Source organism: Carettochelys insculpta, chromosome 2 (genome assembly GCF_033958435.1).
Source record: "Carettochelys insculpta isolate YL-2023 chromosome 2, ASM3395843v1, whole genome shotgun sequence".
Taxonomy (NCBI): domain Eukaryota; kingdom Metazoa; phylum Chordata; order Testudines; family Carettochelyidae; genus Carettochelys; species Carettochelys insculpta.
Window position 1 is genome coordinate 186,501,174 of NC_134138.1, and position 17,023 is coordinate 186,518,196.

At 43.5% G+C, this 17,023-nt stretch overlaps 1 protein-coding gene across 2 annotated transcripts in view; it reads left to right on the plus strand.

Annotated features, from left to right (window-relative positions):
- Positions 1-16,699, plus strand: part of MATCAP2 (microtubule associated tyrosine carboxypeptidase 2) — a 31,875-nt gene extending 15,176 nt beyond the window's left edge. For both annotated transcript variants that reach the window (XM_074988099.1, XM_074988100.1), the window contains exons 3-7: positions 4,585-4,728; positions 6,401-6,533; positions 7,999-8,304; positions 9,567-9,664; positions 14,023-16,699. In XM_074988099.1, the coding sequence (XP_074844200.1) occupies positions 4,585-4,728; positions 6,401-6,533; positions 7,999-8,304; positions 9,567-9,664; positions 14,023-14,184 (843 nt within the window). In that variant the 3' untranslated portion in view covers positions 14,185-16,699. The remainder of the gene's footprint in view (positions 1-4,584; positions 4,729-6,400; positions 6,534-7,998; positions 8,305-9,566; positions 9,665-14,022) is intronic.
- Positions 16,700-17,023: the final 324 nt, after the last annotated feature.

Below are 17,023 nucleotides of genomic sequence, written 5' to 3' on the forward strand. Positions count from 1 at the left end.
TATATTCAGAGGTATAATTTACAGTTTTGTATTTAAATATGTTGTAATGTAACCCATTGGCTTGGTTTTATTATTACCATTATGAAAATCTGATCTATTATTTATCTCCTCTGTCCTAAGATATAGCGAAAGATCCTCTATCAAGCACGTTTGTTTTTTTCTCTCTTTCTTTCTTTTTTATAAACAACTATCCTTTTGTTCTTTAACTTATTTTAGAAGCATTGAAAGAGATGATTGCAAAGCCAGGTTTTCTTTTCCTTCTATAACTAATAAAATAGTTTTATTAGTAAATTATTCAGATTGCACTTAAATTAAAAATAAAAAACTGGCAATACTAAGAAAAAACAAACACTTCAACCTGGTATGCTGGAATTGTTTTTAAAAATTATACTTTAAAAGATGTTATGTGATGATTGCATATACAGAAACCTGTGAAGTATCTATTTAAAGATTTGATTTTTGCAGCCGAGGGGTCTGCAACCAAAATAGCGAGAAGAGCCATTTTTTTCATATTCAGTTACAAAATCAATACTTCAAGAACTGCAGTGCATGTGACTAGAAACAGTCCTTAATAAATAACGTCAAACTGGACTTTTTGTCACCCCTATTTTAAGGACAATGCGCACACAATGATTTGTACCAGTTAGAAAGCATAAGTTACTTTCGCCCTGGATTGGAGAGCAAATGCGGACAAGGAATATGCTGTTCCTGGCAATAGGTTCTTGAACAGGAAGGAGCAATGATTGCATCAACCCTCCACACCAGTGTTTCTCAACCATTTTTAAATAAAGTAGCCCTTTAAAAAAAATCATACCTACGCCTAACCCCTTTTCTTATATTTTAACTCAATCTTCCTCCCCTCCTCCAGAGCCAGGCACCCCCAGTTCCTCCCACACTTTAACTCAATCCCCCCACCCTTCCTCCAGAGCCAGGAACCCACAGCCCTCTCCCTGCCCCCTGTGTAATCCAATGCCAGTGACTCACCGGCGCCACAACTGCCACCATCATCGCTGCCACACACTTCTCCCTTGAAGTGCTGGGGCAGGCCGTGTGCACACAGCGCTGTCATGGCACTGAGCATGTTATTGCTCAAAGAGCCCCATGTGGCTCAGGCGCACATACCCCCTGGATTTCTCTTGTGTCCCAGGGTTGGTAACCTGTCCGTGGAGTAGGGAGCCAGCCTGAGGCAAGTTCTGTGGCCAGGCCTTGCCTGTGAGGGGCGCGGGGGAGAGGCTTTTGTCAGGGGGCCACAGTAGAGAGCCACAGAGGAATCAGTGGCAGAAGCATCAGGAGTTGCAAAAGACTCCTGAAAGAGCCTCATGCGGCTCCGGAGCTGCAGGTTGTTGATCCTGGTCCAGCCTCTTTCAGTAAACCAAAGCATTGTAACAATGAATGGATGCCTTGTCTAATAATGAATGGCTCCTCATCAGTGCGCTGTCTGTGTTTTGGGACCGATGTGTCATTTTAAGCTTTTCTGCTTTATAATTGAATGTGAAGAACCACATTAATATCATAATACAAAACAATATGGTATGTCTGTCTTCTGTCCATTGTGACATGTCTGATGGATTCTGTTTAGTCAGATACATAGCAAGGGAAAACTGCTCTTCCCAGATACAGCTGTGAATAGCTTGATCAAATAATTATTTTAAGTGATCGGAATTGTAAAGAATAACAACATCTCAAAATCTGACTGGTTAAGAAATGAATAAACAGATTCTTGGTTTGAACTTTGGCCTGCTAAACCCAGGGTTGTGAGCTCAATCCTTGAGGGGGCCGTTCAGGGATGTGGGCCAAATAGATTAAAAAAAACAAAAACGGATGGTGCTTGGTCCTGCCAAGCAAGGCAGGGACCTGGACTCAAGGACCTCCTGAGGTCCCTTCCAGCTCTACGAGTTGTGTATCGGAGAGGTAGCCGTGGTAGTATCTTCAGAAACAACAAGAAGTCCTGTGGCACCTTATAGACTAACAGATATTTTGGAGCATAAGCTTTCATCTGCATCTGACGAAGCAGGTCTTTGCCCATGAAAGCTTATGCTCCAAAATATCTGTTAGTCTATAAGGTGCCACAGGACTTCTTGTTTATGAGATGTGTGTGTATTCTGGACTTTAAACAAAGTATCAGCAGTCATACTTGTCATAATATAAGTCCCAGCAGATGGCATTATTTCTTTTTGTTTGCTATACAAAAATCCTTATCTTCATGCAGATTTGAATTTAGGCTTGATTTTATTCAGATGAATCAACAAATTTGCCAAAATGACAATCAGTAACTTGTTAAAATATGGGCCATACAAGTTGTCACCTCATTTCAGTGTGAGTTGAAAGTCTGAATTGAAAAATGAGTTTGGTGGTAGAAGAGGGAACACTGAGTGAGGACAGCCAGGTAAGTTGATATCAGTTAAGTCGGTTCTAGCTGTGCAATTGCAATTGCATCTGCAGTCAGCTTACTTTCCTAATGTAGACCAAGCTTCAGTCTGTCTCTCTCATCAAGCGCTACAGTATTTAAAGAATACCTCATGCACAGCATTATAATGTGTACCAATGACGATTGCTTGGCATTGCTCAGTTTTAAGTTAAAACAAGACTGTAGCTGTGTGATTTTTCTAACTTAATCATATATTGTGGAAGGTAAGTCTACCCACAAGTTCCCCAAATATCAGAATAGTCTATGCTGTGCATAGTCAGCTGATGGTATTGCAGTGTGTCACAGCATTTTTTAAAAAAACCTTGAGTTTCCCATTATTATGAGTGGAATTTATATTTGTGGTATTAATGCAATAAGGTTCAGTCCTGTTCTAACATAATTTTATATAGGTTCTAAAACGTCCTTATCATTGTAGCATCTGGCACCTTTCAGTAGTATACTATGGGTGCGTCTACACTAGGAGCTACTTTGAAGTAGCCTGCAGAGAGTCTACACACATTTTCCCTTACTTGGAAGTTAACTTCAGACTTAGTTCCTAGTGTAGACGTACCCTGTAGTATACTAATGGAAGGTACCAGATGCTACAATGATAAGGACACTTTAAAACCTATATAAAATTATATTAGAACAGGGATGAACCTTATCACATCAATACCACAAATATAAAACCAATATAAAGTTATATTAGAACTTTGAAGTAGGGAGCCCAACTTTGAAGTTCTTACTCCATTGCTGGGAACGAAGTAGTGCCCTGCTTCAAAGTAGGGTGTGAAGATGCTCAATGTTGAAGTCTGTGCTTCAAAGTAAGCAACTTCAAAGTTATTTTTGTAGTGTAGACACAGCCTATGGCTGCAAAATGTGACTAACATTGGTCACGTATGGTTCCTTCTTTGCTTTGATCCTCTTCCCAGGGGAAGGTGCTGAGTTCCTCCTAACTTCAATATCAGAGAGGTAGCCATGTTAGTCTGTATCTTTGAGAACAACAAGAAGCCCTGGGGCACCTTACAGACTAACAGATATTTTGGAGCATAAGCTTTTGTGGGCAAAGACCTGCTTCATCAGATGCATGACTTCAGCGTGATCAGAAGACATTAAATTCTTCTTCAGGTTCCAGCATCTTGAAGGAGTAGGCTTATAACCCACTACATGGTTTGCAGATGCAGTTGTCATAATTAAAACATTACAGTCTAATTTTTGCGAGAAAAAAAGCTCTGTCTGCACTTCAAGATTCCAACTTGAGTTAATGCACCAAAACTAGTTTTAATTTAGCTTGCTGAGGTCCTTGAATAGTGAAGCTGTGGCAGCATACACTTCAGCTGGTACCATGGATAGTATCCTGCTGGGCTGGCCCAGGTGGACGCGTGCTGCTACACTTCATTACTCTGGGACCTGAGCAGAGCTGGTTCTAAAGGCAGACGAGCTGGGCTGTCACCCGGGGCTGCTGATTTCAAGGGGTTGCCAAAATGGACCAGTCCATGTGGAGCTGGAGCCAGCTGGGTCTTGCCGTGCAAGAACAAGGGAGGGGCAGGCCACAGCTGAGTGGCCTGGTGGCCAGGGCACACTGCAGGCAGGTGGGGGTGCAGCAGGGCCTGGCAGGAGAGTGCAGCAGCCAGGATGGTGCAACCCCCACCCCCAGCCACATGGCAGCCCCCATTTGCCTGGGGCCGCCAATTAGTTAGGACCAGCGCTGGACCCGAGCAAGCTGAATTAAAGCTAGCTAGTGGTATGTCTAATAAAGTGCAACCATGCTCAGAGATACTTACTCAACGTCAGTATTCCCTGTAAGCTATGCACTGGTGCAGCTACTCGGGAGAGATTCCAGTGCAGCTTGGCTGGTCAGCAGGGAGCCCACAGCTAGGTTTTTTTTCTCCTGGTGGTTCACGTTCATACATGCCTCAGTGCACATAAAAAGTATTCTGCACATGGATGGAAAAAAATCCACTCATGGATGGAAAAGAATAGAGGGAACATTGCACAAGGATTTTACTGGGGGTTGTAGCTTTTCTGTAATTACTAAAATTCAGTAATGCATTTTCCGTAAGAGAGAAAAGGAGAATACCCAGGCATTTGCCCCAGAGCTTCAGAGGTCATAAAGTTGATAGTCTGCAGCTAGAATTTTGTTGCACTTATGTCTTCTACCCTTTTGTCTTTCACAGGCCATCAATATTATGGAGCGGACCTTGCAGAAATATGGAAGCTATGAAAAGTTTGAGCAAGCCACTGGAGGCAGCCTGCTGCCAAAAAGTCGCATCTGGAATCATGTCAGGAAATACATGGTGAAAGAAGGCTGCCTTGGCGAGGTAGGATGCACACAACATCAATGAAAAAGCATCTGCTTTAACCACAGAATCAGAAACTAGAGACAGGAAAGACCCATACAGTTATCTAGTAGTACATCCCTTGTCACTATAGATATGCTATTACGTTATATTTTCTAATGTGTTTGTCCATTCTCCTTTTTCAGTGATCTAAACAACATGGCTTCCAACTACTTTTCTTGGGAGATTATTCCACAGTGTAATATATCTTATCAGTAACCTTTCCCACGACTTGAATTACATGTTCCTGTTATAAATTTCATTCTAGTATTTAGAGGTATACCCTCAATAATAACTCTCCTTCCTTGTTCCTTCAGTTATTTGTAGAGTAGCACATCCCCACGTAAGGTACGTATACACTTACCAGAATATCAACGCAGCGGCAGTTGATCTTCCAGGGTTTGATTTAGCACCTAATGAGACCACACTAAATGGAACCTTTAGAGCTTCACTGTTGACCCTGGTACTCCTCATTATCACTGTGGTGAGGATTAAGGGAAGTCGATGTGAGAGTTTCTCTCATCAATCTCCTGCTGTGGGGACTGTAGAAAAAATTGATTTCAGATGCATCGACTCAAACGACACAATTCACATAGCCGGAGTTGTGTATCTTAAATCGATTTTTCCTGGGAGCATAGACTTGGCCTGAGTCACCACAGCGTATACCCTAACCAAGCTGGTTTTTTCTAATGCTGCATCATACCACAAACTCCTCTAATCTGCAGTCATCTTTTATTGAAAAGGGTTTTTTTTGTTTTGTTTTGTTTTGTTTTGCTGCTTCCTATATTTCTTCTTCGTGTTGTGTACATTTATGTTGAATTAATGTTTGTGGATAGACTTCATTGACTTGTCTAGTCTTAGCTGCATGTCAGAAATGGAAAGAATGTTATTTATATGAACTGAACATTCGTTCCTGGTACACAGATAGACACAAAGATGCATGCATTTATATATGAACATGCACGCACACATATGCACACAGTGGATGAAATTTACTCCTATGGAGAGAGACTGTGCAAAGACTGCACAACACTTAATCTACCAGAACAGGATATGAATATTACATGGGCTGTAAAGCATCACAGTGCAGCAAGACCAGCGCACCAATCTTTCCTACTGCTGTAGGTGACCTCTAAAGAGTTTAAATGATTTTTACAAAAAAAATCTTAGTTTAAATGTATATTTTAATTCTATAAATATATTGTCAGTTGAAGTACCTATTTTCAAGGGTTTTCCTTTTTCTTTAACTTAGTTTCTCTAGCTTCTAGTAATATGTACCTTTCCAATAAATTACTAACAAAGAATTATTTCCTCTTTTCTCAGTGGGTTTAAGTTGTGCATTTGAAAGCATTTTTTGTTCAGTCTGTTTCACTTTTCCCCCTCTGTAGGAAAGTTACATTCCAAACCTGCAGTCTGTTTGCAGGTCTGAATCTTTATGCTCCTGCAGCATCCCACTGAGGTCAGAGAGGATTACACAAGCACACTAAAGAATAGACCCTTTCTAGGGACCCAAAAATTTAGCACATGGGGAATTTGCCTCTTGTTGGGAAGAACCATGCCAAGTCCAGGTAGAATGCCGGGAGAGGGAATAGAAGAGGCAAAAGCAGGAAAGGGAAATAAGTCTTTTACACCTCAAGCCTTCATTTCTCTTTAGATTGTAGTTCATCTCACTGAGGACCTGCTCTCTCGTGCCTCAATGACAGTTGTAAATGGCCGGCCAACTCTCACTATCAATGTTTCCACTGCACGTGAACACTGGCTAGAAGGGATGCTGCGGCATGAAATAGGTATGGATCCATGCTAAAAATTCTTCATCTAGGAGAGAATATGTACATTCCTATTTATTGTTATGAATAACACTGATGATGCTCTGGGCATTGTACAGACCCAAAGGGAGATCGGACTCCTGCCACAAAGAGCTTATACTGGATCTGCAGTAAAGCATGAAAACATACTGTTTGTAACTGCAGCATACAGTAGAGCTAACTCTTCCAACTAGTATCTTGAGAGATGTAGATGTAAGAAATGATGCCAGTGAACCCCAAACCCATGCAAGTCCTCCCTGGTTTTGAGCACAGAACAGATGGGTAGTAGTCACTTTTGAAGTCACTACGGCAGTGATGAACGTGATAAAAAAAACCCTCCATAACACAGAATAGGTATGTGCATTACAAACATTTAGCCTGGGACAATAGGTTTCTAGGTTTTGCAAGAGTCTGGCCCCACTGTAGCAGATCAAGGCCAGATGAAATCATAGAATCAGAGAATCACAGGGCTGGAAGGGACCTCAGGAGGTCATCTAGTCCAGCCCCCTGCTTCAAGCAGGATCAACCCCCACTATGTCATCCCAGCCAGGACCTTGTCAAGCCGGGACGTAAAAACCTCTAGGGATGGAGCATCCACCACCTTTTACACCTTTGGAGTAGATGACAGTACTGCCAATGCTAGTGGTGCATGCGAACTCAATGAGTGTTGAATTGTGAAATGATTTGCGAAGGTATAATGGGATGACCATGTTGCTGCCCAGCAAATGTCTTTGAGGGAAACGCCTTTGAGGAAAGCTATCAATGTTGCCATTTTCTTGTAGAATGAGCTTTTGGTTGAGTTGGGAGTGATATGTGCCATTCAGAGTAGCACAAAGTAATGCAAGAGGCAATGAGCTTCACAATTCCAGGACTTTAACCAAGTTACTCTTTTAGGTTTTTGAGTCGGTGAATGTCCTGCACCAATGTTATAGCTACCCTCTTGTTAGAGGGCAACAGCCCTCTTCTACAGCTGCAGTGATCCTCTGCAATGTAGCCTCAAAGGGAGAAAAATACTAGTGCAGATGGAATCTTCCTTCCTCTGGTCTCCTCACCCACAAGAAGGCATTGTCTACACCACAGAAATTTTAGTGTTTTATGCACTTTTGAAAATCCTCCCTGCAGGGATTTAGGAGCACAAGTCTCAATGATGCTCAGTAAGATGTATACTCCTAAATCCTATAGGTCTTTTTTAAAATCGCCACTGAAATCACCCTGTGGACGCCTGCACTGTTGGAGCTTAGAGGAATACTATTCCTTTCATTTAATTACCACCAGTTAACTTTGGGCTTGGTAACAGTGGAGAATTTCTCTTTCCCAGTCCCTCATTGTTCCAATAGGTAAGAATCCTTACATTGGTTCTTTACTTAGCTCTCTTCTCTGGTAGCTAGTTAGACTATTATTTGAGGCACTGGTTGTTACAGTTCTAAGCTCTCTTCTTTCCTTCCAGGAACTCATTATTTTCGAGGTATTAACAACAACAGTCAGCCTTGGTGCAATTGGAATGGACGTAAAAAGCTAGGGTTAAAGCCAATCAACCCTACTGAGGAAGGCCTGGCGAGTATCCACAGTGTCCTGTTCCGAAAAGACCCCTTCCTGTGGAGAGCTGCCCTTCTCTACTACACGGTCTATCAAGCTAGCCAAATGTCCTTCAGTCAACTCTTCCAGGACGTGGGGAGATTTGTCAAGGACCCCAACACTAGGTGGGATTACTGTGTACGAGCCAAGAGGGGGTGGACTGATACTTCCCAGCCAGGTTGGTTTCCAGTGCAGCTTGAGCACAATCCAGCTCCATTCTACAAAGGTCTGTTGGCAGGTTCTAGCATGTGTGCAAAAGGTTGTGGAACAATGAACCTCCTGCAGTGGGTTCCATGAAGTGGCAAGGGTCCTTCATTTAAAACAATGATCAGGGTGAAAAACGGTGTTCCTTTTCAGGACTTTTACACTGATTCAGTAAAGGAATTTTAATGAATGTTAAGGGAGACTCTGTCAAGATATTTAGGTATTTGAGCTCCCTTGTTTTTTATGCCCTGGGCTTGTTCTCAAAGTGCAGCAGATTTCAATGATTCAGGGTCTTAAACCTGATCTTATACTATCTTGGCCGTGTCTACATGAGCCCCAAACTTCGAAATGGCCACACAAATTGCCATTTCAAAGTTTACTAATGAAGCGCTGAAATGCATATTCAGTGCTTCATTAGCATGCGGGCGGTCACGGCACTTCGAAATTGACGCGGCTTGCAGCCGCGCGTCTCATGTAGACGAGGCTCCTTTTCGAAAGGACCCCACCTACTTCGAAGTCCCCTTATTCCCATGAGCTGATGGGAATAAGGGGACTTCGAAGTAGGCGGGGTCCTTTCGAAAAGGAGCCCCGTCTGGACGAGCTGCGCGGCGGCAAGGTGCGTCAATTTCGAAGTGCCGCGGCCGCCCGCATGCTAATTAAGCACTGAATATGCATTTTAGCGCTTCATTAGTAAACTTCGAAGTGGCCATTTGTGTGACCATTTCGAAGTTTGGGGCTCGTGTAGACGTAGCCCTTATATAGTAAGAGTCCCAGTAGAGCCAGTCTGCCTTAAAGGCCCATACCTTTGCTTAGGCTACATCTACACTACTGCAGAAAGCTGATGTAAGGTACATTAGGTTGAGTTAGCACGAGTTGTACACCATAGGGAATCAATGGGAGAAACTCTCCTGTTGACTTCCTGTACTCATGCAGGGTAGAGTAAAAGGATCAACCAGACAGCAATCTTCAGTTGATTTGGCAGGTCTTCACTAGACCCTCTAAATCAATCACTGGCAGATCGATCTTAGTGCACTGATCCCCATGGTAGTGTAGGTATAGCCTCGGTGTCTTTCAAGTAGGCTTAATCCTCTAGCCAGTGAGTATCTGGTAGTTTGTTTTTTTTTAAAGTTAAAGGTATCTAAATGGCAGGAAATACAATTATGTTGTGCATAGTATTTTTGTGAAATGCATTACTTTGAAAAAGCCTGAAAATAATGCTGTGACTGATTCCTTTAGGTTGCTTCAGTAAGGATCAGGTATACTTGGATGGCATCCTCCAAATCCTGCGACACAGGGAATCTATTGATTTCCACTTGCTGATGGCTCTTGGAAAGGTGAGTGGAATGCAGGAGCAGGATCATTAAATAAGCACTTTCCTAAATAGCTGGTAAGTTGCATGAACATTACAGAATATCTTTCCATAGGTCTTAAAATGTGCAGTGTCCTTTGTCTCATCTTGACCTTGAATCTCTAATGTCTGTAAAATCAGATCTCATTGTACATTATAGTGAAGAGACATCACCAAGCTGAAATATAGGGAATTCCCAAAAGTGAGTCAGACATGCTTTCAGGACCTAAAGCTTCCTGCCAGGTTCCTACCACTTTCTACCTGCTTTCGCATGTCTCTGTGTTTTTTGTTAGCATGTGCCTCAACAAGTGGGCAATGGGCAGACTTCACACAAAGTGCTGCCAAATCAATAAAGTGTACAAAAGACATAAAAAGAGAAATAATCTCTCTCACCTCTTGAAATCATTTTTAAAATAGGCATCTGTAACAGTCACAGGTCATGTGTTTGCAAACAGGAGTGTGCTGTCCGTGGGATTGTGTTAGCCCAGTTGCAGTCTTAACTGCGCCTGAGGGGAAGAAGCCACTTAAGAGGAAGAAGCCACCAGTCATAACATGGAAAAGGGGGCCAAGGCAGGTGCAAAGACCCCCTGTGGGAGTTGACATTCAGATGAGAGTAGGAAATGTGATCTGACAGTTGAAGCAGAACACAGATCGGGAATCCTGTGATGTGCTCCCTACTTGGCAGGTCACTTAACATCTCTGAATGTGGTTTTCTGTCAGACGTTTGGCTGCATGCATGTGTTCTTTCTGCATGATGTAGGACTCTGTCCAAAAAGCCTCTACAGCAGGCTGCAGTTGAAGTGCCCAGTGAAATCACAGACTTGGTTCATAGTGGTTCATTGTCAATGAAGTATGGTCCCAGTGCCATGGCTCAATGATTACAGATACACTAACACGTATATGCCTCTTGCAATGGACTAACTCAGCCAGTAGCAGTACTTTCCACTGTCCACAGGGCCAGACTCTGTCTGAAATACAGCTTTATACAAAGGTGCAAAAAAGTTGCACATTACTCCCAATGTATTAGGGAGCCACTCACTGATGTCTCCAGGAGCCACTTGTTACCTTGTAGATGTTGGTTCCGACAAAATATCATGCTGTTATCCCGACTTTGTCCATAAGATGGGTCCGTGTGTTCCTGTTTCCTTTGGGGAACGTATTCTGGTGCCACCTTTCCAGAATGTGCTTGTGTGAGTGTTGTGCCCAGCAAGATCAGCCTTAATGCTTGCAAATTCTGTGAGGAGGGCCTGCCATTTGTCACAGCTGAACTTTGTTTTGTATCATCCTCTTCTCTTTGGTTTAAGTTGGTCTCCTCGTAACACTTCTTTACCATATGTTAAATTCCAGCGGGAACTTTATGTTCATATCTGACAGTAGAATTCGACTTTCTGAGTATAGCCACTGCTCTTACATGCCTCAGTCTTAGATTTTTTTTACAGCTTAAAAGAAGAAAGAACTTCTCCCCCAAATATCTAATAAGGATGATCTAGGTGGTGGTTGGTCCTGCCTCGTGGGCAGGGGACTGGACTTGATGACCTCACGAGGTCCCAGCCAGTTCTAGTGTTCTGTGATTCTAAGACGATAGGTTTGCTTGCACGCTACGGTGAGCTATGGGGTGAGTCATATGTTTTCCCCTCTTAAAACGTTGCCAAATGTCATTTTTAGTGATGGCAGTGGCTGGGGGAAATGCAGCTTATGTACCGAATATAGTAGTTTGATCACAGCTACTGGGCACCTGTGTAGATTCAGGTCAGATAGGAATCTTGCCTTTTATAAGAAACAAAAAGTCAAGACTTCATTGTCCAGTGAAGAAAGGACATTGAAATTTGAAGGCAGGATGTTGACAAGTGGCCTCCTAGAGTTCCCCTGCTTTGAGTGCTTTCCAGTGGAGGCCATTGCATGACAGAGGCATTGCTCCAGTCTCAGTCCCCATTAATGCAACACAAGCTTTGTTGACTCATTAATACTCTCCTGGAGGCCAGGTAATTGCCAATACCAGAAGTTCTCAACATGGTCCATTGCCATAGCTAATCGTGGGGGTGGAAGAAATATATGCAGTACTGCAAAGCTCTCCGGCCTCTCTACCACAGTCTATAAAAACAAAGTGTATATCGTCTAGTGGCTCCTCATTTAATAAATGAGACAAACAAGCTCTAGCTGAAATCCCTTGTTGCAGAAACATTTTCATTTCAAAGGCTGTTGTAATTCTGTAAAGGCAGGGTTTTGTTTTTTATTTAGTGTCTGCACATTCTTGCTTAGCTAAGAGAAGAAAGTAGTTGTGTTGGGCAAGATCGTGGTTAGGAGAGAGTTCCCCGTCCCCATTCAATAACAGCAGGATTACAGCCTTGTTCCTAAGAGCTGTCTAGGGAAGAGGATCTGACGTAAGACAGACTCAGGGAAATATGGCATGCCAGCTAATAGAAACATCCATGCTTTAGGCCTGCAGTCCAATTGTGACCTGCCCCAAATGGGTGGCTTTTGTAACTAACACAGGAGCCAGCACCCCTCCACCCTTCCTTCATGCATAATCTAGGTGCAGTGCCACTAACTCACACAATTGTATCTTGAGGCTTGGGATAGTTGGGGTTTTTCTTAGAGCCCCAGCTCCTGAAGAATTGTAATTATGGGAGCATCTCAACTGGCTTTAAAAAAACTATGTAGTGTGTAAGTGCACATTGCCCACTGCCCAGTTTTATGGACCTCAAGCCATCCTGTGTGCCCCAGTATTTTGTAACTCAGAGGTGGCAACCTTGACATTAGAATGACGCATTTTTATTTTGCTCTGCGTAAGCACAAATGAATTATGAGGGTGAAACTAAAGCTTGGGTCCCATTAGCACTGAGTCTGGCTGCTTCCCTAAAACTTGTCTGAACCACACCAAGACGCCCCACATCTTGCAGCCTCCATACAGCCAGAGAGCCTTTTCACTTCCCTTTCTGCCTCCCCAAACCTTGGCCCTAGTAGCCTTCTCCCCTTCCCTCTTCATGTCTTCTGTCAGATCTGCCCCTCGCCTTGCTGTGAACATGCGGAAGGGCAGGTTTCCCATCCCTACTCCCTCACCCAAGGGGCCTGAAACAGCCCTGATCCATCCTGTGCACAAGCTCATTCTTTCAGCTCTTGTTCACATGATCGCACCCAAGTAAGAGCGTCTGTGCCTCTACTGCACTGGGCATCTGTGTCAGGAAAGCTCCTGGGCACATAAGGTTTTCAAGGAGAAATCAGCCGCAGTGTACAAAATTGGATGTCTGCTGGCTGGGATGTACAGCAGGATTACCAAAAAAGAAGAAGAAATGCCGTCCTGGTGGAGGAGAGGGAAATCATTTTTTTTTCCAGACATGTTCATTCAGCTTTAATGACTACAAATCCTGCTCTCCTTGAACGCACAGAGGGCTGCTCTACATGACTGTAGGAGATGGATCCAGGTTATGCAACCTCAGCTCTGTGACTGTTGTAGCCAAAGTTGCCATACTTAGATTGCTTCACTGCAGTCTTCCCAGTGACGCATTGCCAGGAGATGCAACTCCTGTCAACTCCCCTTGCACTCCTCACTGGAGGTGGAATCCCGGGGTCGATGGGAGAGTAGGCAGCAGTCAATTGATCATGTCTATCCTGGACAAGATAAGTGACCCCTGTTGAATCCATTGCTGCGCCTGTTGATCCAGTCAATAGCAAAGTCATGCTCTAAAACTTGGTCTACACTACAGACTAAATAGAGTGTGAGAGCATCTTCACTGCAGTGTTCCTCCCACTGATTTAACTCACCCTGTAGGCTGACCTAATACCTCCACCTCCACTAGAGGAGTAGTTAGGTCAATGCAGTGTCCGTGTAGACACTGTATGACTTACAACATCTGCTGCTACCTTTAACAGCTGTCACCTCTGAGCTGTCTGGGCTCCTGCTGTCAATGCCCCTAAGTGCCCCAGTTTAATTGGGGCAAATGCTCCTGGTGAGGGCGTGCACAATCGACAGTAGGAGCACAGTGTGAATACAAGTGGTCAATTTGATTACTGTGGAGGCTGTAGGGCAACCTGTTGTACGTTGACTTAATTCTATGGTGTAGACATGCCCTGAGAATCTGTTCACTGACTTCCATGGAAGCAGACTTGGGCCTCCTTTGAAAAGATGTGGTAAGTCCCTGGGATCATGTTCTAATGCCACCTTCCTGGACAATGCAGAGAGCCAGACTCTACAATCACCTAAAGAGAAGGATTAAGACAAGTTGCTTTAAAGCACCTGTGCCTGAGAATCCTTTTGTCACCTTTGAGAGGGGAATTGTGCGCTTTAGCCATGTAAACACACAAAATGTGTACACATTTGAATTAATCCCCTGTCCTTTCTTCTAGGTCTCTTATGAGGATGTGGATCGCTTGAAGGAATTTGCCGTGATTGAGACCATGAGAGTGCCACACTTCTTGCAGGACCCTGTCAAATACATGGAACACTTGGAAAAGATTATGGAAGTCAACGAACTGACTGATGAAGACCTCCAGGATCTCATATTTTGAAGTCAGTCAGTCTCTTTGACCTGAAATCTGTTGTGTGCAGCCAGTTGTACAGAACTGGACTTCACCACAGCTTGCAAAAACAGAATCCATCTTTCTTCTGTTTTGGTTTCTGCCTAAAAAAAATCTAGAATATTGAGATGTTAATTTTAAAAAAAAAAAAAATATACAAACCTCAGTGGGTTCAGAAATGTTTATCTGAAGAAAAAGTTCTTTGAGATTCTTTCCTCACTCCCGTAATGCATGGTTTTGTGCCGCTTCCAAATTAAATTATGGATGGAACATCTTTTAAGAGCTCCCTTCTAACAGTTCAGCCCTAGTGTCCCTTAAACGTTCTGAGCAGATCATTTGACATTTCTTGCTTTTATGATAGGCTGCTTTTTACTCTAATGTCTGCGTTCTGTAATTTTTCCCCTTGGCTCGCTCACTTTGGCCTCACTCCTGGTCATGGCCTTCACAGCAGCCCTCCCAGAGCAGTAAAGCTGCAGAACTGCTCAAACTATGCCACCATTTTCTTAATTGTACTCCATTGTATAGCACCTCCCTCACTGTTGTAAGGCCACAGTTGGCAGGCCCGTTCCCCTGCACAACAGTATTATCCTTTGGACATGGTATAAAAAGTGATTGCCACGCTTCATATTTCAATAGCAGCAACTGATGGTCCTGTTTAAATGGCTGTAAACAGGCAGCAAAGTTGCCGTCTTTGTCCCAAGAGGGGTTCACCGTTGCAGCATTACGTGACTACCCTCCTCTCTTGCTTGTTCAGTACATACTTCAAAGGGAGGAGAGTTGCAGGAATGAGCCTTTTTTTTTTTTTTTTTTTTTTTTGCCCTTGAGGACCTATTTAGCAAATCAGACATGTTAATGGTTTGGAAGAAGGGCTGGGCTGAACTGACAGTTTTCTGACTAATGTACATAATGAATCCAGACACAGGGCCATAGTTCACCTCAAAAAGCTAAACTGCCCCTTCTCTCCAACACCTGAACCCTCTGTGGGTTTGGTTACTTGGCACAGTTTAGGGCCTAATGCTGCAAGGAGCTTTGCTCTCATGGAGCTTCCTGCAGACTTGGGAACTTTCATGCAGGTTGTGGGGGAGGGAGACCAAATTCACAAGTGGCCTATATTCATGTTCAAAATAACTAAAGTGCTCTGACACATCTGGGGGACCCTGACCTCTGTTTTACATTCTGGTGCCATACAAAACCAGGAGCAAATGCATGACACTGTAGCATCATCTCTTCAGACTAATAACCTAGGCAGACAAGAGGGTTGTTCACTTGAGAGGCCCCATTTTCTGAGTCCAGAACATTACAAAAGTGCTAGTAGTGGCTCCACAGTACATGCTGAGTTGAGTGGTGCACCTAAAGTATTGGGCTTACTTTTAAGTCAGATCATGTTACCAAGGCCAACTGAAGCCATTAGTCCCAGGTACTTCTGGAAGAGTCTCAGCTTCACATTTCCTTCCCTTACACCTGCAGAGAGTGGGGAGAGGCACAGCAAACAGCAGTCTAGAAAAGAAAAGGGGCAGTTTGCTTCCCTACTCCCAACAAGGGGTCTGTTTGGCTGGTCAGCATGTGGGACAGAGGAGAGAATTGGAGCCCAAGTTCCACTCACCTGCTTGGGGGAGGGAATACTGGCCACAGTTTCCCTCTCATCCTGTACAGCAGGAGCTCCCTGCAATACGTGAAGCACTAATGCAGCCACACCAGGGGCGGGGAGACTAGGAAGGTCTTATTCCCTAGTATACATGCACCTGGCAAATGACAATCCAGACAGTGGCATTGAGTTGTGTGGAACTTTAGAGGTCATGGATTGAGAAATGGAGTATTCACCCCATTCCAGATTTTAAGGTTAAGTAGCATATTTTGTGAGCAGTGACAGGAAAGGAAGCTGCACTTGGCCAAGAGGTTTTGAAGTTTTTGGCCTTTAAAGTAGTATCACAGGTTTGTGCTGTGCTGGCTGCCTGCTTAAGAAAATGAAATTATTTGGTTTGCTCCAGGAAGCCAGTGGGCAAATGTACTGAGCCCAGGGTTTTACAAAATAAGGACCAACACCACCCCACGCTAACCTTAATTTTGTATTGTTTAGCAGCTTGAAACGTCTCATCTCTGCATTCTGGTGAGTGAATCTTCTCCTCTGCCCTGACAATATCAATCTTAGCTGTGCCTAGCTTTGTTTCAAAGCTCTTTGGGCAATGCGCCCTGCTGTACAATTGCATCAACCTGGCAGAAATATTTACATTTCAATACCCCATAATGCACCATCAGCTCAGCTATTTTTGCTGAGAGCCTCAGAAGGACAGATAACATTTTCACATGTCAGAGGTTGACTTTGAAGATGCTAGGCAAAAATGCATCCTTGAGGATATGTGGACTGAGGTCTGTGTAATTACACCATGGATGAATTTGGTCCATTGTGTCAAAAGAGAGGTACATATCTCCCATTCTTTGTGAAAGGGCCATAAGTTAGAGGTGAACTTTCCTTAACTGACATTTCCCCAGTGGTTTCTGTAGTAAATACACACATATGCTAGGACAACCCAGTAGTGCTTGTGGCAATAGTCTAGAATACGTTTGCAGTTAAAACACTGAAAACATTACAGTTATCTATTGCTTTGTTACAGGATAATGATGGTTACATCCACTTCTCAACTGCTTGTCATTACTGCACTGTGGGTTTGCTGCAGTAAACTCCAGGGGCTTATTTTTCATCTTTATAAGACAAAGGGTTTATCCCCCCCACCACAGAAGTTGCTTTTCCATTTGTCTTCTACCATGCTCCATTATGTGAGCAGGTGTATTCCAGTACAAGGTCAGATTTTGAAAGCATCAGCACATGCCA